The sequence below is a fragment of the Entelurus aequoreus genome, linkage group LG19, assembly GCF_033978785.1.
Source record: "Entelurus aequoreus isolate RoL-2023_Sb linkage group LG19, RoL_Eaeq_v1.1, whole genome shotgun sequence".
NCBI classification, from domain to species: domain Eukaryota; kingdom Metazoa; phylum Chordata; class Actinopteri; order Syngnathiformes; family Syngnathidae; genus Entelurus; species Entelurus aequoreus.
The window spans coordinates 28,017,565-28,044,969 of NC_084749.1; the positions used below are offsets into that span (position 1 = coordinate 28,017,565).

At 39.3% G+C, this 27,405-nt stretch overlaps 1 protein-coding gene across 1 annotated transcript; it reads left to right on the top strand.

Moving 5' to 3' along the window:
* The first annotated feature begins 10,530 nt into the window (after window positions 1–10,530).
* lg19h1orf210 (linkage group 19 C1orf210 homolog) lies at window positions 10,531–26,729 on the top strand. The gene is made up of 4 exons (XM_062027546.1): window positions 10,531–10,637; window positions 21,558–21,935; window positions 22,071–22,253; window positions 26,013–26,729. Exons 2-4 carry the CDS (start codon window positions 21,884–21,886, stop codon window positions 26,180–26,182), a joined length of 405 nt encoding a protein of 134 aa, XP_061883530.1. The 5' UTR covers window positions 10,531–10,637; window positions 21,558–21,883; the 3' UTR covers window positions 26,183–26,729.
* Window positions 26,730–27,405: the final 676 nt, after the last annotated feature.

Sequence of the window (27,405 nt, forward strand, 5' to 3'; positions counted from 1 at the left end):
GAGCCCACATAATTTGGGAATGGTGCCATTACCGAAGGCAGTAGGTCAGTAAGAGTCGTCGTTGTGGCAGCATTATTGTTGCGGCTGCTATAGTAGTTATTATTATTATTATTAGTTTGTTGACAATGAGTCAGAACTTCGAATTTTATAAGGTAATGATCGGACATTACTTTAGTGTACGGGAGTATCGTAACTTTAGAGGTGGTGACACCCCTGACAAGCACTAGATCTATTGTATTACCGTTGCGATGCGTGGGTTCATTTATTATTTGTGTAAGACCACAGCTATCAATTATAGTCTGGAGCGCCACGCATGGAGGGTCCGATGGGGTATTCATATGGATGTTAAAGTCTCCCATTATGATTATATTGTCGGCGTGCGTCACTAGATCAGCAACGAACTCTGAAAATTCATTGATAAAGTCCGAATAGGGCCCTGGGGGGCGGTAGATGACAGCCAGGTGCAGAGGCAGCGGTGTGACAAACCTCACAGTAAGCACCTCAAACGAGTTATATTTATTATTTAGGTCCGAGGTAAGGCTAAAGTTTTTGTTGTATATTAGTGCAACACCCCCACCCTTTTAATGGGACGGGCAATATGTGTTCCCGTATAGCCAGGAGGAGACGCCTCACCAAAATTTGTCTGGTTTGAGCCAGGTCTCGGCTAGACCAACGACATCAAGATTGTTGTCTCTAATGACTTCATTAACTAATAACGTTTTGGAAGACAATGACCTTATGTTTAAAAAGCCCATATTATAGGTAGTGGGCTGTTTTGAGGAGTTTTTGTTGAAAGTATACGTAGAAGCAATATTAATAATGTTACGTTTATTTTGCGTAGTGCACTTTAAATAATTTCGACCATATCTAGGAATTGATATGACAGGAATTTTTAGATTGTTTGCCACCTCAGTAAAATGCATGTCCACCTCTGACGCAGAAAAAACATTATGTGAGTTGTATATTATTCTAAGAGAATTGCTATGTGTGCAGGGATTATCCATCCTGGCGCTGGCTAGTTCTAGCTTAACAGACTCCTTATTAGCGCTTTTTTGTGGATTAGCATTTAGCTTTTTCGTTAGCCCCGCTAACAACACAGCTTTTAGCTTTGTTGTTAGCCCCGCCCGACACCCCCGCTTCTGCTTCCGAGCGCATCGCTTACGTCTCTTTCGTTGACGGTCTGCGCTGGTAGTGGACGCCGCTGCTTCAAAGGCCACTGCTGGATGTAGCTCGCGAAGAATTCCCAAGCTAGCGAGCAGAGGTGTGGACTCGAGTCACATGACTTGGACTCGAGTCAGACTCGAGTCATGAATTTGATGACTTTAGACTCAACTTGACGAAATGTAAAGAGACTTGCAACTCGACTTAGACTTTAACATCAATGACTTGTGACTTTACTTGGACTTGAGGCTTTTGACTTGACATGACTTGCTACTTTCCCCAAAACCCAAACCTTAAAAAGTTATTTGAGAGCGCTCCGTATCTTTCATTTTATACATCTGTGTCTATAAGCGTGTGTGCTGCTTGTCAGCATGTGTGCTGTCAGTACAACAGCCAATCAAATTAAATCTACGTTGTTTTCATCCCACAGCTCTCATCCAATCCAATTGCAGGACAACCACCGAACATGAGTTGTCAAACAATGCGGCAGTGAGAAACAATTATGCCAAAGTTGGTTTCGTTCGGGTATAAAAACTACGACTTGGTCAACAAAAAACGAATTGCCGTATGCAAATCACGCAGTTCGAATATTACAGACGGAGACGCAACAACTTCCAACTTCGTTCGACATTTGAAGTTGCACAAAGAAGGGTAAGTTTTGAATGTAAGATAACGTTTATTGGCTAAGTAACATGACTTGTATTTGCTGTGTAGTTAAATCAGTGAGGCTGTAAACTCACTGCTAACGTTATAACCATAGACATCTTATAAGGGTACGCAGCATTGAGCGCTACTGCCTACTGGCGCAGACGAGACGCGGAGCCGCCATCTTGGAGTGGTGATCCGCTCCACCAGTGCAATTCATTTGGCAGGAGCAATGAACTGTCAGCAAATTTAATTCATCTTACCTCACTGAATACCACTGATTTTCAAGCGGTTTTTTTGTCATACGTGGAGCTATGATAACGGACACATGTTTTGGCGTTTTTATTATTCATAGTTTGCTTAACAGTAATATAATATTCTTATACGCTATAAGTGACCAGACGTCCGAGATCAAAACTGGGAATATAATCCCAGAGAAGGGGGAAAAAAACGGTCAGCTATTTTTAAGTTGAAGGAACAATATGATTAGATTATATTTACATGTGTATATCCTACATAAACAATGTATGAATACATTAGATATCTATATATTTTAAGGACCTATAGACTGTAACTCTGTTGCTGCAGCAGCAGAGAGTTTATTCTGTCTTGACACTTTGTATTGATATTTTGTATTACATTCTTCCCTTAAATGATCATGTTTACAGTGATTGTTTTATATCTATTTTTTATGTATGTCGCTTTGGATAAAAGCGTCTGCCAAATACTTAAACATATATAAACACCTGAAAGTCTTTATATCAGCTAAAACCACCAATCTGTTTCACTGGATTCAGAATAAAACCAAATGCTGTTTTACCCAACAATGTTAGTATTTGAATATTGTTACTTGAAGACTTATTCCTGGTTACAATTATACTGTTAAGAAAGTATTGTCTTATACTTTGCCTAAAATGAAAATGCATCATAATCAGTGGCGGCTGGTGAATTTTGTTTTAGGTGGGGCTGAAAGTTTGTAAACCAAACCCCTGTAGGGGTGTCATCCTCCCCTGGAAGATTTCTTTGTGATTCTCACATACAAATATTGAAGATCTTTGCTCCTTCTCAACTTTGTGGTAATGTTATTTTCATAAAATACAACCAATAGTATGTTAATGTTTGTTTTTGCAAATGTGTTTATTCTGTAAAGGAATGAGTTAAATGTTTAAAATTGTTTAAACTATTAAAATGACTGGTTAATAGTGCTATTATGAATTGCAATGTCAGCACTATTTTTTTTCCTGCAATTTCAAATGCACTTGTTTTGATAAATAAATACAGCGTTTTAAAAGCATACACAATCTGTGTAAAAATATTAGTCTGTGGTTAAAAGGACTTGAAAGGACTCGAAACTCAAAATGCAGGACTTGGGACTTGACTTGAGACTTTCTAGTCTTGACTTTGGACTTGACTCGGGACTTGCCTGTCTTGACTCGGGACTTGACTCGAGACTTGAGGGCAAAGACTTGAGACTTACTTGTGACTTGCAAAGCAATGACTTGGTCCCACCTCTGCTAGCGAGTAGGTCCACCGTACACGCATCTTTCAGCCCAAAATGGCCCGATCTCTCCACATCCAGAATCGTAAGTCGGTCGTAAGTGATCACGGAGTGAACATGCTGTGAGCCAGCCATGAAATTGACTGAATTGACGGGTGTTTTTGCCAAATCGGTCTACACTTCCAGGAGCGCTCGCAAGAAGCCGATGCCTTGAAGCGCCGCCATCTTGCAAATAGCCCCGCTGGATGCATTAAACAATGTAACAAGGTTTTCCAAAACAAATCAACTCAAGTTATGGAAAAAATACCAACATGGCACTGCCGCATTTATTATTGAAGTCACAAAGTGCATAATTTTTTTTAACATGCCTCAAAACAGCAGCTTGGAATTTGGGACATGCTCTCCCGGAGAGAGCATGAGGAGGTTGAGGTGGGCGGGGTTGAGGTGGGGGTGGGGGGACAACGACGGTGTAGCTGGGGTGTATATTGTAGCGTCCCGGAAGAGATAGTGCTGCAAGGGGTTGTGGGTATTTGCTCTGTTGTGTTTATGTTGTGTTACGGTGCGGAGGTTCTTCCGAAATGTGTTTGTCATTCTTGTTTGGTGTGGGTTCACAGTGTGGCGCATATTTGTAACAGTGTTAAAGTTGTTTATACGGCTACCCTTAGTGTGATCTCTATGGCTGTTGACTAAGTATGTGTGGCATTCACTTGTGTGTGTGAAAAACCGTAGATATTACAGTATGTGACTGGGCCGGCACGCAAAGGCAGTGCCTTTAAGGTTTATTGGCGCTCTTTACTTCTCCCTACGTCCGTGTACACTGCGGCGTTTTAAAAAGTCATCAATTTTACTTTTTGAAACCGATACCGATAATTTTGAAATCGATGCCGATAATTTACGATGTTACATTTTAAAGCATTTATCGGCCGATATTATCGGCAGTCCGATAATATCGGACATCTCTAGTTGTCATGCTCCCATTTGTGGCGTTTTTTATGTTTTCAAGACATCTATTACTTTTTATGGGCATTTTAAACACAGTCCAAAGTGCATCTACAACGAAACCCACAATTTGTTTCCTTTTCTTTCAGCGCTGATGAGGTGCGATCATCCTAAAGAGGCGACACTTAGTGTGGCTACACTTACTGTGCTCAATACAAAAACATTTTTATTTTTTTTATATAGGTGATATTTTAATAATTAATGTTATAAATGAAAAAAAGAATGGCGTTATAGAATACGCCAGCAGACACCAAAGCGCATCAATCGAATTTGTTTAATCAGCCCCTTAAGTCATCCACTATGGAGCTATAAAATTATGAAAGGATGTTGTCTAATACTTGTATTTCTGACCATTCAATTATGTTCACACACACACGTAGAACAGAGAATCTCTGTCCATCGTCTGTCTTTGCAGAGCAAGCACCGACCCCTGTGTGTCAGTTTGCATGTCCTTGTCACAAAATAACCTTGTTTTTAGCACGTAGGTGCTAAATAAAACGCAAAATAGAGCTCCCAAAACAGTGAAATATGTTGATAAATCAGATTGCGCGTGCTATATAATAAATTTGCATCTTCTCCTACCAGCATTGTGGGCGTTTTGATGATCGGCATATTTTTCGGCATATTAATGAAGACAAAATAAATTGCACGCCTTATTCTGCTCACCTAACAGACGCAATCCACTTTGCACACGTTAAGTAGATCAGCTTTGCATGTGCTATCCAGCTCTATAATCAGTCGCCATACAGCAATAGATGATATCTATTACCTGACCGCTTCTATGTTAGCTACCTCTCTTTGTTTATAATGTATATTTTCTGCAGGATCTACTCTCTATTTTATGCTGCCCTTTTTTTGTTGCACCTGTTACATATACTGTAATATTGTACATGGTAATTGGGATTTGTTATATATTGTATAAATTATATAAATATATAATATAATATAACAATATAATATATCAGTATATACTATATACTGTATATATAATATGTAAATATTACATATGTTATTGTGGACGGAGGTGTGGCCAACGCGCCTGCAGGAGCAAAGGTCACCGCCTCTTTCTATGGTGCTGAGGACGAGCACCATCGGATTGGGGCGGGGCATGTGCTGACGGCGAGACACAGCTGGCAGGTGATTAGATTTCACAGGTGGTACGTGTTAATCTAATCATCTGTTGTCTTTAACAGTAAGCGGCTGAGAGCAGGGGAGGAGAGAAGGAGAGACTGAAAAGTCACATACTCCTGAAAAGACATTTTGATTCATTGTTGAGCATTAAAACTTTGTTAAAAACTGCACGCCTGGCTTCTGTGACGTGTGTACATTGGAATTGCTAGGAAGCAACTTCTACAGTTATATCTTATATTGCTACTAGGGTTCCTTTTTTAGTCTACTTTATACCTGTATCCTCCTTTCCATATTTACCCTTTCCATCCTTTGTAACTGAACTACTGTGTGGAACAAGTTCCCTTGTGGATCAGTAAAGTTTATCTAAGTCTAAGTCTAAGTCTAACTGCAAAAGTGGTGAGGATTTGGATGTACTACCAGCTGTCACCATAGAGACAGTCATTTCCCTCCATATTCATATGCACCAACCCATGATGGTTTGCTATGTTGTGGAACAGCAGCACATAACTATAATCCACCTGCGCCACCTTTTCTGGGTAAAATAGACTATAGACTATTTAACCAAAATGTTTTGGCAGGCTGAAGATGAGCTTTGCAACGTATCTCGTTCAAATGTAAGCTACAATATAGCAACGTTCTGCCCGAGTTGTAGGGTTGAGCACATGAATCAAGATATTATTGTGTCCCATGTGCGTAGAAAGTGTATGCACTTGCTCGTCATGTATGACAAAGGATTCGACACTAGGGACAAGGCACCAGAAAAACTACCCTTTATTTGGAATGGTTCCTTCTGGTGTCTGGCCTCGAATCAGCCCATAGGACGGTCTGACGTCTGACAGTACAAATACGTTGACAGACGTACGGAAGATTGTCTTTCTCGGTCGTCTCACCAATCACCTCCTTCTCGCTACAAATTACCAGTGTTGGGTTAGTTACTGAAAACCAGTAACTAGTTACAGTTACTAGTTACTTTCTTTCAAAAGTAACTCAGTTACTAACTCAGTTACTTACACCAAAAAGTAATGCGTTACAGTGAAAAGTAACTATTTAGTTACTTATATATATATATATATATATATATATATATATATATATATATATATATATATATATATATATATATATATATATATATATATATATTTTATTTTTTTATTTTTTTTAAGGGCCCTTTAATGCCCTTTTAGCCTTCATTTCAGCACTGTTATTGCACTGGAGAATAATACAATCTGTTGATCAACTTGACATGCATTTGCATCACTGAACTCTGCTAAGCAATGAGGTCTACATACAACACAAAAAGACAAAGATATGTTTCAAAGGGCTGTGATGAGGTGGCGACTTGTCCAGGGTGTACCCCGCCTTCCGTCCGATTGTAGCTGAGATAGGCTCCAGCACCCCCCGCAACCCCAAAAGGGACACGCGGTAGAAAATGGATGGATGGATGTTTCAAAGGGCCAATTTGTTTCAGGCCAGAAAAAATAGACAAAACTATTTTAAATAGCTGCAACATAACATACATAAGTAACAAACAGCATAATAACAACATAGCTGTAAACCAAGGAAGGCACACACTACATACACAAAGCCTAACGAGGCCTTTTTCTCCCTCAAGGAATTCTGAAATAAAATCATGTCTGAAGCCCAGAACACTACGCATTTCCCCAGTTTTAGTTTAGAGATAAGGAAATATTGGCCTGGCCCACTAGGATCCCTCTTTATGTTTGTGAACTTTATAGTCTATACATTTAGAGTGATGTGATAATCAAACACTCTAGAAGTCTAGAATGAAAGAGCAACAGTATATAAGAGAATTGACAGAGTGTGTGTACCTTCAGTGCTGAATGATGAGCAGAGGCAGATGCCTCGTTAAAATCCAGCCGCTGTTGCTTAGGAGGTGAAGTGTGTCTCTCTTTACTAGCTTCGTCGAAGCATGTTGCTTGTGTAGCTGTTTCAGCAGATTTGAATTGCTAGGATAGGATCTTTGATCCAAGACACAACTTACATTTAACTAAAATGTTATTTTCTTTGTGGTCGACAAAAGAAAAGTAGTGAGAATATCTCCATGTTAAGAAACTCGACTTCTGGCTCCGCCATGATGTAAACACGGAGACGCCCCCTCCCACACACACACATGCACACATACACAGTGCGCGCCTCTTCTCCGGTCGCCTCTTCTGCAGCGCTCCAATATAACACACACTTAGATCTTCTCAGTTTCTAGCCGATACTACATAAAAACTAACGTAAAATAACGCAGTAACGCATCATGTAGTAACGGTAACTGAGTTACTGAATATAAAGTTAAAGTTACAGTACCAATGATTGTCACACACATACTAGGTGTGGTGAAATTTGTCCTCTGCATTTGACCCTTCCCCTTGATCACCCCCTGGGAGGTGAGGGGAGCAGTGGGCAGCAGTGGTGCTGCGCCCGGGAATCATTTTAGTGATTTAAACCCCCAATTCCAACTCTTGATGCTGAGTGCCAAGCAGGGAGGTAATGGGTCCCATTTTTATAGTCTTTGGTATGACTCGGCCGGGGTTTGAACTCACAACCTACCCATCTCAGGGCGGACACTCTAACCACTTGGCCACTGAAAAAATAACGCGTTAGATTACTATTTACCGCCGTTACTTTGTAACGCGTTAGTCCCAACATTGCAAATGAACACAGCCATTTGTGGTTAACTGGGCCAGTTTGCCCGTATCTTCCAAACGTGCTATATAGAGACACTAAAACACAGGTCTGATAAATCACATTGCGGATACATTGTAGATCACACCTAATGTGTATTGCATAATTCTCCTCCAGTTAGAAAATATTACAAAATCCCTCACATGCTCGCCACATGTAAAAGTCCAACACAGCAGATTGTTCGGAGTCTCCCCTGAGAGGAATTTCACTGTATTTTTGCAGGACAAGTAGGATGGACACAGCAACAATAAAACTACAGCATGAACCACTTTATTTTCCTGTTACGCCATGCACGACTATTGCTGGGTTGCATATGAAGTCACGTCCGTTTTTCTTCTTCGCGGCTTAATTGATATTATGGTCAAGGAGCTTGAGTGTAGCAATATGACAAGTGAGAGTGAGTGTAGAGTTTGAGTAGAAAATTGCTGTTCCTATCGTTCAAATATAGAGATCGGAAAAGGAAATGGCTCTTAAAAATATAACTTTCATCATATTGTAGAATCAATCAGTACAATCAGACCATGCTTGTGTCTGCAGTGATCACTTTGTAAAATGTTAGTTTGAACATTTGATTTGTTTGAGAAACTTTCTGTTTTTCTCTACTATATTAGTAGTGTTTGAGAGCAGAACTCAACGTAAAAAAAAAGACAATGGATCACATTAGTTTTTGTTCTTTTGTGTTTTGTATGCCTAAATACAACTACGAAAACCTGGTTGAGCAATTGAACTAACGTCATGTTAAGTCCGAGTAATAAATATTGGGATTGTTGGTACAATCCACTTTATTTTCGTTGTCGATTTTCATAACAGAAACTAAAAGCTTAGTTGTTGTTTTGCAGGAAAGTCAACTGCTTTATTCGACACAAATGACCATATTATTGCATCTCTGGTGCTATTTGTTAGCATCAAGAAAATATCCTTAATATTATTAATAAACTAGATGAACAGTTCTCTCGTAGGCTACAGCATATAGTGAATCTTGAAATCGCTAGCAAACATTGCTGAACAACAGGGACATCTATAGCTAAATAATGAAACAAAATATGAACTTCATACCATAAAAACAACTGCAGACATGAATTGTAGATGAGAGTAATACTAGTAGCAAAAATCAATTACAAACAAACATATCTTTTGTATCATTAGCGTCACGATCACAGCAGCACGGCACTCGTTTTGTCAATCAAATGCGTTACTTACCGATGCACGAATAAATCCAACTTTGTCTTTCCCGGAATCATGTTGAATTTGCGGATCCTGCAGATGTAAAGACATGATGTCCCACCAGTCTTTTCTTCTTTAAATAATTCTAAGTGTCAAAGGAAGCTTGGTCAAAGCGAGCAGTAACGTCTTGGTGATGATCCATCCATCCATCCATTTTCTATCGCGTGTCCCTTTCGGATAAACAAATATTTTTCTTATGAGTGTATAAATCAAGTCCATCCTATTTTAAATATTTTTTCATAATCCATTGTATATTTGCCTCTAAACCGCTCAATATACGCCCAAATTTGAACTGACGCTGGTAACAAAACTGTAGCCTAAAAGGAACTCTCGACTTGTGGTCCCCAACCTTTTTTTCACCACGAACCGGTTTAATGAAAGCATTATTTTCAGGGACCGGCTTTCCACTTTAGCCAGATAAATACAGCAAAGGTAAATGCATGAAAAATACAACTCACTATAACGCTGAATTAGTGAATTAGTGCATTGTATCATGTCACAAAGTTATAACAAATAACAAATGGCAACTTCCTATGAGGAGTTTTATTGTTTATTGGTATTTCTAGTGGGAAAGGCCAAAGTTAAGACAAAGAAAATGCAGTCGTTTACAAGTTATTTCATGTTTATGTGCGGCCCGGTAGCAAATGCGCCACAGACCGGTACTGGTCCCCGGACCGGTGGTTGGGGACCACTGCTCTAGCCCATCACCTGAAACCTGGTAGTGCCTCTAGGTCACGTGATTGCAACCCGGCAATAGACAAAAATATTGTGTTGAATCCCTAAAACTAAAGCTTAAACCCACATCTTGCCGCCATGGTACTGTGCTCTCTCATAGTTGTTGTGTGTTTCTATGTTTCTTGCATTGAACCAAGACAACACAGTTTACCTAGTCAAATTATCGGTGCATTAAACATATTTGGCCAATAAATCTAATTCTGATTTAGTTGTCCACAGTCTTAAATATTCACTTTTTAGACATTTCTATGTTATTTGCTGTTGTTTTTACAGTATTGTTGTCCCTATAGTGTAATCCGGGACCTCTTCCTGGTTTGGTGCAATCAAATGAGAGCAGACCAGCAGGTGAGACGGAGCACACCTTACAGTAGTAATCATGTTACTCATTAACAGCCTTTCAGGGAAGTAGCTGCAAGCCACACCTCTTTCAACCTTTGCACAATGTTTGTTCGGTTTACAAACCCAAAAATGGAGTAAATGTGAAACATGACAGCCACTTCACCTCGCATAATCTCGTAAAGACAGGATGGGACTGACTCGTGATCAGGTAAGACTACTCGGCAACCTGTTGTTTGCTGATGGTAATAATTAGATTATTGTATAAGTGCATTATGCAAATTCATGGAATAGCATAAATCTATGAAAATGAATGTCATCTTAAAGTCATAAAACATTGTTTACTGTGACTTGTAAAGGGTAATTCCAAGTAGGTACAGTTCAGATCTTGCACCGTGCTCCAGTGGTTTCAGTCAATAATGTATTTTAATTATTGTCAGTGTTTATACCTCAAATAGCACTGATATATGTTTGAACAGGATGTAGGAGGCACAATTATAAGTAACCAGACAGTTACTGGATTTACACAAACTAAAGTTGAACCATTTAACAAGGTATGTAGTCATGCAGGTAACCGGGGGCATCAACGTGATCAAGTTGAATTGAATCAAACTGAGAATGTCTGACAGAAATATAACAAAACCATCTGTGGTAGCGTAGGAGCAAGTTTCATACAAGTTTCACTTTTAGTTGTCATTGTCCATGACTGTGGTGTATTCAAAGACCCTCGATTAAAGTTTGAAAAAGAGGTGTCACTGACTCTTAGAATATGCATTAATAATAATATAATCACAATAATAATAATTATTATGTATTATGTATTATTGTGATTCATATTTTCCACTGATTATAACCATTTTTTGTATCAGCTAATCTCTACTTTACACTCTGGTGAAATGGAAAATTTGACAGATTTATAAACATATTTGAGTAAGTAATGACAGGTTATGTGATGTTTTTAATTTCATATTCTGGCCAACATAAAGTAGCAAGAAACATGTCAATAATCCAATCCAATCCAATCCACTTTATTTATATAGCACATTTAAACAAAATGTTTCCAAAGTGCTGCACAACAATATTAAAAACATTTAAAAACAATATAAAATAAATATGATTAAAACGATTTTAGAGGGTAAAACCAATTAAAACAGTAAATAGAAATCAACATTTTAAAAACACAGAGAAACACAGAGGACCACACAACTCACATAGTGTTAAAAGCCAGAGAATAAAAGTGGGTCTTAAGACGAGACTTAAAACACTCCACTGTAGGAGCAGTTCGAACATGGAGGGGCAGAGTGTTCCAGAGCTTAGGGCCGACCACAGAGAAGGCCCTGTCTCCCCTGGTTTTAAGTCTCGTCTTGGGCACCATGAGCTGGAGCTGGCTCTCGGACCTTAGAGCGCGCGCAGGATTGTAAGTTTGGATGAAAGCAAAACATGTTTTAGACCAAAAATCACTCCATATTATTTACTGCTCGCTAGTGTTACCATATCTGAGTTATTGTGCAGAAATATGGGGAAATAACACAAAAGTACACGTCATTCATTAACGGTGTTACAAAAAAGATCAGTTAGAATAATACATAATGTTGGATATAGAGAACATACAAACCCTTTATTCATTGAATCAAAAATAGTGAAATTCCACGACATAGTGAATTTGCAAACAGTTAAAATTATACACAAAATAAACTACAATCTGCTACCCAAGAATATACAACAACTTTTCTCAACAAAAGAGGAGAAATATAATCTTACAGAAAAATGTAATTTAAAACATTTGTATGCACGTACAACACTTAAGGCCTTCAGTATATCAGTATGGGGAATTAAATTATGGAACGGATTAAGCAAATGGTAAATGGTAAATGGGTTATACTTATATAGCGCTTTTCTACCTTCAAGGTACTCAAAGCGCTTTGACACTATTTCCACATTCACCCATTCACACACACATTCACACACTGATGGCGGGAGCTGCCATGCAAGGCCCTAACCACGACCCATCAGGAGCAAGGGTGAAGTGTCTTGCTCAAGGACACAACGGACGTGACGAGGTTGGTAGAAGGTGGGGATTGAACCAGGAACCCTCAGGTTGCTGGCACGGCCACTCTCCCAACTGCGCCACGCCGTCCCCAAAGAAATCAAACAATGTAACAGCAGCTCCTTGAATTCCTTGAATCCCTTCTAAGTCTATCTGATAGCTCAGTCACAGCTCTTTTTATACCAAATATGTGTTATATGTGTTTTATGTCGCACGTTTGCACCAAGAAAAATTCCTAGTTTGTGAACCCGTTCTCAAACAATGGCAATAAAACTATTCTGATTCTGATTCTGATTCTGATACTGAATATGATCCACTTCAAGAAACTCTTCAAACTTAAAGTGTTCACAAAGTACAAAGAAGAAGAACCATGATAAACATTCTGAATGTATCTCATCTATCCATTAATTTTCTAGATAATCTTACTTATCTCACCATATGAAATATAACTTACTTCATTAATTATTATTCATTCATTTATTTGTTATTACTTATGGAGTATATTGTGAATAAATTGAGAACAGGAAGTGAACAAAAGTTTTAGCAACTGCTATGTAAAGGAAAAGGGATAGGATTAAATAAGCTCTGCTTCTTCCTACTCCTTTTCGAACATGTTGAATAGAGAAACTGGAAATTGTGATGTATCATGTTGTATGCATCTATGTTCAAAATAAACTCAAACTCAAACTTTATATTGAGTTTGTTCGTACTTTTTTGTAAAAAAAAAACAAAAAAAAACAACAAACCCTTCATTCTTCTTTTAAACACAACAAATATTTTTAAGGGGGTTTATCTAGATATGTTGTCGATATGTTAATCCCATTTTTAAAAAATGTAAAACCTAAATAAGATTTTTACGTGTTTTAAAAAAGCTGGTTTCAACCAAATCCATGCAATAATAAGTTGTTGTAGTGCATGTAAACATTCTAAGTGTGTTGGTTTGAGGGGGAGGTGGACCCATAATCAGGTGACCCAAGGTGCTGTTTTACTGATTCCTCGTAGCTCCTGACAGGCAAAACAAACAAAGGGTTTACATTCAACTTTAATATCCACGTTAAATCATCCCGCTGGCAAACAGGAATAGACGTAATTCACTGTGTGCTATTGTCCTTGAAAGAAACAATTCCACTGTCAAACTCCTCTGCAAATTGCACGCTGGATGAAAATACTTCAACTTGGCAGCGGGATGAGAGGGCTAAGGGGGAGTCTTGTTTTGCTGCTCTGTTAGGTTTAGGGGTGAGGGTCGGCTGTGATTAGCTGTGATGTATGGCAATATACAATTGCAGCTGCAGAGAGAGCGAGCGAGAGAGAGAGAAAGTCATGCAGTACATAAAGCTAGAGGCATTTTGTGATAACAAATGATCAAATGAATTTTTAATTTACATCTTTGGTGCACAGTTCAAAATATTTCCTATAGCATTTTCAAAATCTCATTCGGATGTTTAATGCGGTTTGATGGCAGAAAGAAAGAGAATATTGCAAAAAATAACTCAGCACACTAAAAACAAATAATGATCATTTAAAAACATTTGCAGACGAATACAGAAATGTAGGCTCTTGCACATACCTGAACATATCAAACATATGCATCTTGCTTCATTTTTTTCACCTCCTCCAGTCTTGGTGTGGCACTCTTTTGTCCTCTGGCTTTGTGCGGACAAAACAGGAAGCGATAAATGTGCCCCTGTTGGTTTGTTTACAGCCAAGCCTGCTGAGGAGAGAACGAAAGGGAAGAGGCCTAATCATGGCTTGCAAAGCAAAGACAGGCTCCTCCTGCTGTGAAAAATCATCAGATATTCTATTTTCATTTCAAAAGAAAACAAAATGACTTATTGTAGTCTTGTTTCAAAACATTGGCAGATAAACTAATGCTGATTTACTGGCGTGTCAGAAAATGTTCCTCCTTCCTGAGGAAATTTGGTTTCAGAGACTAACAGAGAGAGATCCTCCCCTCTGAATGAGGTATTTAATGATTGCATAACACAACTTATGTGCTTGGCATTCTTACTCTGAGCCAATGTTAAAATGTATGCATGCAAAAATATGGCAAGGCACCAGAAAGCCCTATGTAAAGGTGCTTTCTTGTTTTAGCAAGACCAAGAGAATGCAGCATGACGTTGAAAATATACAACTCGGTGATAACGGGGGTATTCAGTAATAATAACACAGGAATTCCTAATGTTGGACCAGCAGCTGATTAATTGCACCAGCACATTCTAACGATCACAGTACAGTGGTACCTCGGTTTTTGTTAGTAATTCGCTCCAAAAGGTCAGACGAAGACTAGGGATGTCTGATAATATCGGACTGCCGATATTATCGGCCGATAAATGCTTTAAAATGTAATATTGGAAATGATCTGTATCGGTTTCAAAATTATCGGTATCGGTTTCAAAAAGTAAAATGTATGACTTTTTAAAACACCGCTGTGTGCACGGACGTAGGGAGAAGTACAGAGTGCCAATAAACCTTAAAGGCACTGCGTTTGGGTGCCGGTCCAGTCACATAATATCTACGGCTTTTCACACGTGAATGCAAGTCATACTTGTTCAACAGCCATACAGGTCACACTGAGGGTTTTCGTATAAACAACTTTAACACTGTTACAAATATGCGCCACACTGTGAACCCACACCAAACAAGAATGACAAACACATTTCGGGAGAACATCCGCACCGTAACACAACATAAACACAACAGAACAAATACCCAGAACCCCTTGCAGCACTAACTCTTCCGGGACACTACAATATTAATATATTAATATTAAGTCTATAACAAGATCTGATAGCTCAGTTACAGCTCTTTTCATTACCAAATATGTGTTATATGTGTTTTATGTTGCACGATTGCACCAAGAAAAATTCCTAGTTTGTGAACCCGTTCTCAAACAATGGCAATAAAACTATTCTGATTCTGATTCTGATTCTGATTCTGATATACCCCCCCCCCCTACCCCCCCCCCCCCCCCCCCACACACACACACACACACACACTTCAACCCCGCCCACCTCAACCTCCTCAAGCTGCTGTTTTGAGGCATGTTAAAAAAAATAATGCACTTTGGGACTTCAATAATAAATATGGCAGTGCCATGTTGGCATTTTTTCCATAATTTGAGTTGATTTGTTTTGCAAAACCTTGTTACATTGTTTAGTGCATCCAGCGTGGCATAAAAACAAAATTAGGCATAATAATGTGTTAATTCCACGACTGTACATATCGGTATCGGTTGATATCGGAATCGGTAATTAAGAGTTGGACAATATCGGATATCGGCAAAAAAGTCATTATCGGACATCTCTAACGAAGACTGATTCGTATGCAAAACCGGTTCAATTTTTCCATTAAGAAATGGAATATAAATCCCATAATTAAGATACCCAAAAATATGAATTTATAATAATGAAAACCTATATAAAGAAACAATAAATAGAGACCATTTACCATGACTTTTACCTTTATTGAAGGGAAGAGGGCAAGGGAGAGCCTCATGGACACCATCTTCATACTTTGCTATGAGTTTTTTATTGAAGTCTGTGGAGGGAGAGTGTGATCAGCGCGCCCGCAGGAGCAAAGGTCACCGCCTCTGTCGATGAAGGTTTGCGGGTCTTCCGTCTCCGCCATCCGGTGCATCTTCACGGCCGCCAATGTTGGTGCTGCCCCCGCGGCTGTCCCTGCTGTGGACCGCTCCACCAGCGCTCGCAGCAATTTGCTCCTGCTAACAAAGTCTTTCTCTCCAGTAGAACGTGACCTTTCAGCCACGTCCGTATCCTCTCTCTCTCTCTGCTCCCGGCCGCTCACTGTTAAAGACAACAGATGATTAGATTACCACGTACCACCTGTGAAATCGAATCACCTGCTAGCTGTGTCTCGCCGTCCGCACATGCCCCGCCCCCATCTGATGGTGCTCCGCCCTCAACACCATCGACAGAGGCGGTGACCTTTGCTCCTGCGGGCGCGCTGATCACACTCTCCCTCCACAAAGTCAATAGCGTTTCTCACCTTCTTTATCAAAGTGCGGGCACTTGAAACTTCACTACTGAATGAAAAAAAAAAGGGGCTATTTGCTGAACACTCAGAGTTACTTGAACGCCTCATAACGAGAAGAGTGTATGGACAGCGCAAGGAGCAGAGTGCTTGATTCTGTGAACAAATAAACCACATACTAGGGTTGTACGGTATACCGGTACTGGTACAGTATATTATCGCAGTACTAATGAATCAAAAACGGTACTATACTCTGTTTGAAAAGTAACGGTTCACAATTTATTATTAGTATTTTTTGAACGGGCATGACGATGCGCCGTCACGTCGTGTCATTGATGGTTTTGGGAGCAGAGGAGCAAGTTCGGCAGCGCATAATCACGGAGTACTTACAAGCAGACAAAGTGTGTAGACAGAAAAGGGACAACGGATGCATTTTGGCCTAAAAACTACAGATAAAGGTGAAGATATAACACTGAAACGCCCTCAGGAAGATATGCTTTAAAACAGGGCTAGCTAGTTAGCGGCGAACGTCCATTCGCAGTCGGCAGTGCTTTAGCTACGTACTTCTAAATCACTAATCCTCGCCTCCATGGCGACGAACAAAGTACGTTTCTTACAAGTATCATCCCTGCAGGACGAGGAATAGCTAAACATGCTTCACTACACACTGTAGGAGGATACGATAGCTAACCGCTAACAGCAAGCTAGCACCCTGCATGTAAACAAATGCCATTGGTAGATCTACACCTGACATCCACTGTAATGATACCAAGTACAATAGTGTATCTAGTTGATACTACTATGATTACATCGATAATTTTTATCGTCACAAAATCTTTTTTCCTTTTTTTAAAATTCATATTATGTTTATAAACTTTGAATATGACCAATGTATGAAGCTTGTCATACTACTCGGTATCGGATCGATACCTAAATTTGTGGTATCATCCAAAACTAATGTAAAGCATCCAAACAACAGAACAATAACTTAGACTTAGACAAACTTTATTGATCCACAAGGGAAATTGTTCCACACAGTAGCAAGTGATTATTACATTTTAACATAAGTGTAGATAAAACATGTTAAAAGAGAAAGTAAGCAGATATTAACAGTAAATGAACAAGTGGATTAATAATTCATTTTCACGGCTTGTCCCTCACAATTTTGACAAAATAGAATGATAAATATGTTACTGCATACATCAGCAGACTAATTAGGAGCCTTTGTTTGTTTACTTACTACTAAAAGACAAGTTGTCTTGTATGTTCGCTGTTTTATTTGTATTATTATTGCAATAAGAAACATATGTTTAATGTACCGTAAGATTTTTTTTGTTAAAATAAAGCCAATATTGCCATTTTTTGTGGTGCCCCTTATTTAGAAAAGTACCGAAAAGTATCGAAAAGTATCTAAATACATTTTGGGACCGGTACCGGTACTAAAATATTGGTATCGGGACAACAATACAACATACATATATTAAAGATGAGCACAATATGTCTGCAGTGTCCCAACTTTACTGTAAAAAAGTAATTCTCTATTGTCCCCAAGGGGGACAAGCGGTAGAAAATGGATGGACGGATTCGGTACGTGGATGAATGGACTAGTTTGTTGATAACGGAGACAGCATGCGAACAGCGGGGCAAACTTGTGACAAAAGCCAAGGACCAAATCATACGATAAATGTAGAGTATGACACCCAAGATAATATAGTACCTCAACTTACGAGCTTAATTAGTTCTGTGATGGAGCTCGTAACTTAACACTTGTATCTCAAATCAACGTCGCCCAGTGAAATAAATTGAAATCAACTTCATTGGGGCTTTCACCTTCCCCCCAAAACAGTACAATTTGAACACGTAACATATATTTTAAAAACAAAAACAAACATTTAAGAAACATTGTATGAAAAACAATATGATATTTCATTTTCATTTTTTATTATATTATATATTAATGATTTGTATCTCCTTATTTATGATTTTATTTGCAATGTCCTTGTTGTTTCATTAGGCTGATGCTTGTTTTTTATGGTGCTGTTTGTATTTAAGCCATGTGAATGAATTATTTGTGAGAAGTGCTATATAAATAACATTTACTTACTTAAGAGAGTACAAACATCTAAAGGAGTTAAATGAAGTTATATAATAATAATGTACAGCATTTATGTACAGCATTTACTTTGGAGAGTGGACGTCTGCGGTATCTCCTTTAAGTTGCTTTCTCCGTCAAGCACACTATCAGCAGCTTTTCCATATTTTCATGGATAAATTGTCCGCCGTTTATATATTATTTCAACATTCTTGGCTGGCGTCATAGACTCCTCCTGCCTCAGAATGGTGCAGACCACCAGCGATATGCTCGAATTGCTTCACCAAGTCAACTTCATGTCTTTGCTTATTTCTTTCATTTAATTCAGCGAAAACCATCCGATTCTTCTTCTCAGCATTGTCGTTACACTTCCTTTCAATTGTTGGAAAACAAAGCTATGTCAATCACTAGTTATAAGCCAATGCTAGTGAGGGAGACCAGATGCTTTGGGGCGGCATACGCTACAGCAACTACTGCCAGGGATTCTTTTAATTAAATATTTTGCTTGCAACTTAAAGCGTGACAATTAGCAGAAAAACAGCTTTTATCTCAAAACACTCTTAAGTTGTGGCACTCCTAAGTTGAGGTACCATGGTACAGTAAAGTGTGGTACAGTGATTCTCAAACTGTGGTAGGCAGGCTCCATCAAAGTGGTACGCCAATGAATCACTTACCGTATTTTCCAGACTATAAGGCTCACTTAAAATATATAATTTTTCTCAAAACTCGACAGTGCGCCTTAAAACCCGGTGCGCCTAATGTAAGGAATAATTCTGGTTTTGCTTACAGACCTCAAAGCTATTTTATTTGGTACCAGTAGATGGCAGTCAAACATAAGAGATAAGCGTAGGCTGCACTATGATGGCCATATGTCCTAAGTAAACAACATCATCATTTTAAATGTTCCATTGAAAATATAAAAATGTTTTAGTACGACTTTGGAAAGCTATGAAGCCGCACCGCACATTTGATTTGTAGCATATTAGTGATAGGCCTATGCTCCAGTAATGTTTTCAGACTATTATATGTCATAATACAAATGATGTCATCACAAGAGAGCTCCTGTATTATGTGGTATAGGTAAAATGTAATACACACTTGTCAGTTCACACAAACAATGTTGTGCTTGTTTTGTGTGTCAGTCAGACCTAAGGAGAAGGTTGCACAGTATGTGGAGCCTTCCTGTTTGCGATACACTTTTCCTGTTGTGGTTCTTATCCTCTGGAGCTCCTGACTACTCAAAGTCAATTAGGATTTCTGGATTGAAACAATTTGTGCATTGTGTCTATTTCATGTTGACAGACTTCAAATAAAGTGAAATATTCAGGTCATGATATTGTTTTTTTTGTATGCATGACACAATTATGACAAATGCATGTACTGGCACACATAATTTACCAGAATCCATCCCATTGTGCATTTAGAGCAGTGTTTTTCAACCGCTTGGCACACTAGTGTGCCGTGAGATACAGTCTGGTGTGCCGTGGGAGAATATATAATTTCACCTATTTGGGTTAAAAATATTTTTTGCAAACAAGTAATAATAATCTGCAAATGTGCCGTTGTTGAGTGTCGGTGCTGTCGAGAGCTCGGCAGCGTAACCATGTTATACTCTTCCATATCAGCAGGTGGCAGCAAGTAGCTAATTGCTTTGTAGATGTCGGGAACATGGTTTGTCGTGATCACAATTTGCAGACGACAGTGTGCAGGTAAAAAGGTATCTAATGCTTAAAAGAAAAATAAACAAAAGGCGAGTGCCGCTAAGAAAAGGCATTGAAGCTTAGGGAAGGCTATGCAAAACAAAACTAAAACTGAACTGGTTGCAAAGTAAGCAAAAACAGAATGCTGAACGACTCAAAGACTTACTGCGTGTGGAGCAGACAGCAAAAGATGAACAAAAGAGGCATTGTAGTCTCCTTATGTTCTTTAGAACGATCATTTTAGATCAATCACCAGATTACTTTTAAAAACAGTTTTTAAAAGTAACTAATACACATATTCATGGCACTAGGAATGCCAGCAATGGCTATTTGGCACTTCCTGCTCCCAGGACCAATCTCCTCAAACATACAGTCATGTATAGATGTACATCATTCTGGAATCAATTGCCATCTCACATTAATCTCTCACAAAGTAAATTGCCATTCAAGACAGCTTTGAAGATACACTTATTGCAGCTGCCCACATGACGTGAATTTAGAATTTTTAATACTGGTTTTAACTAGCTTTTTATCTTATGTTGTATTTTTCCATTGTATAATGTCTGGTAATGCATGTATTCTTTGTATTTTAATTTTGTATGGTCCTATATGGACCCCAGGAAGACTAGCAGTCACCTTGGCGTCAGCTAATGGGGATCCATTCAATGAACAATAAACAATAAACAGCGTCCACAAAGTACATCCGAACATGACATGACAATCGATAATGTCCCCGCAAAGTAGGATAGCGACAACTTAAATAGCCTTGATTGCTAAAACAAATCAGGTGCAGGGAATAGCGCTCAAGGAAGACATGAAACTGCTACAGGAAAATACCAACAAAACAGGAAAAGCCAAAATAGGAGCGCAAGACAAGAACTAAAACACTACACACAAGAAGACGCCAAAAAACTCCAAATAAGTCACGGCGTGATGTGACAGGTCGTGACAGTACTTTGAGACAAGAGCTATAGCGATGCATGGGTTGGTTATGGTTTTAATTCATATCAAACGCTTGCGAGAACAACTTTTTATTGTCAATGTCGGCTACTGAGTTTCATTTTTTAATGTTTTCTGCTGGTGGTGTGCCTCCACATTTTTTCAATGAAAAAAATGTGCCTTGGTTCAAAAAAGGTTGAAAAACACTGATTTAGAGAATGGGAGAGTGACACACAACCCCCCCCCCACCCACCCCATCCACCCCCCCCCCCCCCCACCCCGTTCTTCCTTCCTTTATGAAATGTCCAAAAAAAGGTTAATCATTAATTTATCTCCACTAATTCTGTTGTTTTTCTTCCTCAGCCTGATTAAAACAAGTGGACGTGGTACTCAGCTGCTGGAAAATAGGGTTGTCAACATTGAACACTGAATCTGTGTCTCTGTCACTCAACATTGCTCTCTTGTGGAATTCTGAGGCTACAGCACCCGTACTGGCCAAGAGAAGATATCCAAACAAGATGCGGCATCCTTTGAAGCGTGTTTGACCTTCTAAAGAGCTTCACACCTAGATCTCTAGATACAACAGTGGCACTAGACTGTCATCTATGTGTGGGATATGATTATCGGCTAGAGGTTGAGTCCAAGAAACAGCAAATTAAGTCAAAAAAGAAACATTTCCTAAAAGGCGGATGGAAGCATTATCAAATATCACATCACCTACAGCCACAGCAGCTCCAAATGGTAAGGAACTCCAGACTAAGCCATTTTAATTTAGGATCATTCTTAAATCCAAAAAGTCAGAGGGAAAAAAGATTATACAGTATAATCACTTTGCTCTTCATTGATTATAAGATGTGATTTGTTATGCTTTGTCAGGCACAAGGAAGCCCACTTCTCACAGGTGGGAGTTCCTGGTGGCGGTCCTGGCCGTAGCCATTTTCCTCGCCATTCTCATGACAGTCTTGGCTAAGTGTCAAGTGATTAGGCGCTACCTGGCGAGCTACCGGCACACTCGGCTAAGAGAGTCAGACACATTCAACCAGTGTGAGCAATCGTCAGGTACAGTAGGTCCTCAACGCACTTGAATTTAGGGAACATGTCATTTTCATTCTGCAGCTGAGATAGGCTTCAGCAGCCCCCGTGACCCCAAAAGGGACAAGCGGTAGAAAATGGATGGATGGATGGATGTCATTTTCATTCACGCTGCACACAGTCGTGCCTCAACTTACAAGCTTGATTGTTTCTGTGACAGAGCTTTTAACTCAAAACACTTTTGAAATGTAACCTGTCTTTTAAGAAGAAAAAAAGCTAAATATTGTCTGCAAAACAATATAATACAATGCACTACTTACAACTACAGTAGTTTATGTAGTAATGTAATAATGTAAAGTAATAATAATATACAGCATTTACTGTACCTATGTCAACATCAAGCTACTTTCTCGCCTTGGTGCTCGTGAAAGTTTATTCTATAGATCATAAATCATGCCTCTCACCTTTACAGTAGAAGAATGAGGAGATATTCTTATAAGTTGGTACACTTTGACAGCCAATTTAGACCCGTAAATGGTGAGAAAGACACAAAAAGATGCTTGGTTCCACCCCATTTGTCTTCGCGAGAATTATTAGTCAATCTTCATCTAGACAGGAATTTAACAAGATTCTATCAGTCGGCATACTAATGACAGCAGACATGGTGCAGCAAGTGATGTTGTGTTATATTTGTTGGCTCTCATGAAGTCTCCACTGAGATATAATTAGTGATGTTATAGGAGAAAAAAAGCTAAATTTTAAGCAAATGCGCCACATTTGCTTAAAATTAGCAAAATAAGTAAATATTACATCTTATAATAAATGTGCCTGTTACTACATATACTTACATCGTGTATTTAAAACCTTTATGGATGTGTTTGTATGTTTTTAACGGCTTTTTAGGCAGAATACAACGACTCCCATGGGCTCCATTGCAAGCAGACTTTTGATCACATTTACTTACAATATAGAATGCATAAAAAAAGAAAAACATATGTGTTCTTGTCTTACAAGGATTGTGAATTATAGATAACATTCTGTAGTTACTGACAGTGGTTTTCTGAAGTGTTCCTGAGCCCATGTGGTGATATCCTTTACACACTGTTGTCGCTTTTTGATGCAGTACCGCCTGACGGATCGAAGGTCTGTAATATCATCGCTTACGTGCAGTGATTTCTCCAGATTCTCTGAACTTTTTGATGATATTACGGACCGTAGATGGTGAAATCCCTAAATTCCTTGCAATAACTCGTTGAGAAATGTTGTTCTTAAACTGTTCGACAATTTGTTTACGCATTTGTTCACAAAGTGGTGACCCTCGCCCCATCCTTGTTGGTGAATGACTGAGCATTTCATTGAAGCTGATTTTATACCCAATCATGGCACCCACCAATTAGCCTGTTCACTTGTGGGATGTTCCAAATAAGTGTTTGATGAGCTCTTCTCAACTTTCTCAGTCCTGTTTGCCACTTGTGCCAGCTTTTTTGAAACATGTTGCAGGCTTCAAATTCCAAATGAGATAATATTGGCAAAAAATAACAACGTTTTCCAGTTCGAACGTTAAGCACATTAAGTACAAGTGTATCTTGGCTTTGCAGTCTATTCAAATAGGTTTTAAAGGATTTACAAATCATTGTATTCTCTTTTTATTTACGATTTACAGAACGGGCCAATTTCACTGGTTTTGTAAAAGGACGTTGCTGAATAGACGATAAGTCTAATATTGTTTTTATTTCTGACCGTCCAAATATGATGACACACACGCAGGACGGAAAATTCTCTTTCCATCCGTATTTGCAGCGCATGCACTCCTCTCTCACAGTGTGGAACTGTGTCAGATTGCACTTCCTTTTCAAATGTGCTAAATAAAAATAAAAAAATGCTCCAAAATTGGTGATGAGTGTTGATAAATCAAATTGCATGTGCTGTATAATATATTTGCATTTTCTCCTCCCGGTATTGTGGGCATTTTAATGATTAGCATTTATTCTGCATACTAAGGAAGACAGAGGGGCAGCACGGTGGAACACTGGTTAGTGCGATTCCCTGGCTGGAAGTTTTTCTGTGTCGAGTTTGTATGTTCTCCCTGTGACTGCGTGGGTTCTCTCCGGGTCCCTGGGGACAGGTTGATTGCCAACACTAAATTGGCCTTCGTCTGTGAATGTGAGTGTGAAAGTTTGTCTATCTGTGTTGACCCTGCGATGAGGTGGCGGCTTGTCCAGGGTGTACCCCGCCTTCCGCCCGAGTGCAGCTGGGATACAAACATCGACTAAACAATGACGTTTGAACTCAGCAGCCGCTGGTACAATGTAGTGTAAACAGCTTTTGTCCACGCCCCTCTTGGACCACTCCTCACGCTGTTTAGCGATAATGTGGAAGTTGACAATATTACACGTTGACGGTGGCGGTCCATGCGTTTCTCACCTAGGCCTTCAGTGATGTCCTACTTAGTTCAACTTCACCTTCCAAAATACCGTAATTTATGTCACCACATGGACACGGCTGGAGATACTATACAGAAACCCACTTGCACACTACTGAGCATTGAAACCCCTCAGCAGTGTACAAAACACTCTATTTTTTTGGTGCTTTTAACATTCAATAAACCCGCTTCAGCAATTAAAACATATCTTACGTGGTACTGTCAAATTTAACAGTATTGTATAAAACAAATGAAACATGAAAAAAATTAAGAAATTAAATATTTGAACCGGCAATTTGTAGCACCCATTCAACGTTATATAAGCCAGTGGTACTGCTCGTAGTCGGTAGTTGGTCATATTCGGTTGATTCGTGTGAAAGTGGCAGGCAAACCATTTCACCGCCGGGATAGCTTCCAGTGTCAGCTGACCTCGTCTCACAAGATGTAGTTTCTCTTAAGTATCCTTCTTGAAAATGGCCTTGCAAATAATCAACATGTTGCTCTCCTTTTTTGTGAGTACCGGTGAGTTGTCTGTGGCTTTCTATGGCTCGTAGGGCTCCGGTGCCACTTCCTGTTTTCGCAACTTGTGATTGGATACTCACTTGGATACTCCTAAGTGAGTATCCAATCACAGCGTAAGGCCAGCTAGAAGGCCTTGCTGACAACAACTTGTGATCTGATTGGCTATCGCAATTGTCTATCAACCCTATGTGTCCGTTCACTTACAGGGCACAGACGCCTTCATTGTTGATTCTGAAGTTCCCCGGGCAGATTTCGTACAGCATGGCAACATAAGCTAGCTGAATTCTGATCTGATACAAACTCTAACCAAAAATATGACATGAAGAGAATATGAATACTTTTAGATATTTAGGGAAAGTAAATGAAAAAATGCTTTTATCTTTAATTATGATCATGATTTCTGGTTATGTTAGGCCTGCAGAAAAGGCCTTGGTGGCCCTGACGGCCCTCCACTGCACGTCGACATACAGTATAAGAACCAATTTTTGATAGGTATAACCTCAATGGATAAGGATGGAAAAGGATGTCAAATGTTTATGTTGACAAAAACGGTCAACTATTTTTGTTTAAGTCAGTTTAAGTAGGAAATGTGGGGCTACCTGCAACATAATGGACCGGCACTTGATGAGTTGGTTAACATAAACAGGTATTAGCAGGACCGACTTAAGCGGGTTCCACTGATCGGAAGTATCAACCATGACAGTAAAATAGTCACATTGGTTTTATTTGGGAAAATGTATGGTTACATAAATGTGCTTCATTGATAAAGAGAGACCCAATAATAATAATGCATTTTGCATTGCACTAATTACCTGTTATTCTCACTGTGGTCATGTGTGCAGGCCTGGAGGTGGACTTTGACCCCCACCCTCCTGTGAGTGCTGATGACGATGATGGCTTCATTGAGGACAACTACATCCCAGCAAGTGAAAGAGAGAGAGCTCGAAGAGAAGCAGAGGACATGGAGGACACAGAAGAGGAGATGGATGAAATTGAATTCCCCATCACTTAGAAAGAGTGGCATACTCTGACGCATGAATACCTGAACTCCCAAGTGAGCCTATACAACCAAAGACAAAATGGGCACTTAACAGTGGAAGCATGCAGGATTCTGGCATGATCATGCTTGCAATTCATGGACACAATGGTCTGTCATTCAGGTGTGCAGATTTGTCAAATATTTTTGGGATATGGAATACAAACCAAGTGCATGCCCTATTTGTTTTATGGCCGCATAAAATAGAGGTTTTAATACCTGAATATCAAAGCCAATGACGCATTTAAAGAAACTTAAAATCATGCCTTAATCAATCATATTAAAGGCATTTTTCTTCATTTTGAAGCCCAGGTTTTGAAGAAAAATAACTCTCTTTGACTGATGGCGCTATTGTTTGTATTAAAGTATGTGTGGAATTTATTTTAAACAGCTTTTAAACTATTAGCATATTCTTTGTTTTAAAGGGAAAATCTTTAATGTTTTTATTTTTGAAATTATAAAATTATAAAACTTATGAAATAACAATTGATTGTACGATTATATCATTAAAATACAGTATATGAATAAACATTGTGTGTGCATCTATGTTTATATAAAGTATATTTTTGCTGTACAGTCGTCCATCGTCACATCGCGTTTCAAATATTGCAGTCCTCGGGCGCGGTCTGTCTTGGCGCCTCGACGTGTTAGCTGCTGGGGTATTGGCCTTGTGTGACGGCATGTCTGTGATTTCCTCCTTTTGTTTTTAAACGTAAAGGGGAGGTTCCACCAGGGCAGTTGCTGGATGTTCCATCTTGTTGGGGTCCCTGCAGGTGGGGCGAGTAGTTCAGCGGTCCTGCTGTAGCCAACTTGAGTGGGGCGGTCTGGGCCCGCCGTGCTCTCCTTGGGCGTGGGTTGGGCTCGTGGGGGCCCGGTTGCTTGTGAGGCGGTCTTCCCGTCCAGCTGCGAGGAGTCTCTGTGCCCTTTAGGGCGGCCTGTCTTTCTGGTGTGGTCTCTCACTGTCATGATCTGTGGTCTGGATCATGTTTTTTGTTATTTTCTGGTTGTTTAAGACTCTTTTAGTTCCTGTTTACGCTCCCTTGTTTGTTTGGTTTCCATGACTATTCATTAGTGTCACCTGCCTCATGCACGCACCTGTTCTAATCAGGAGATTATTATTTAAGCCTGTCGTTGTCAGTTAGTCGGTCTGGAGACATTGATAGTTTCATGCTTGTGTTCAATTCATGCTCTGTACAAGT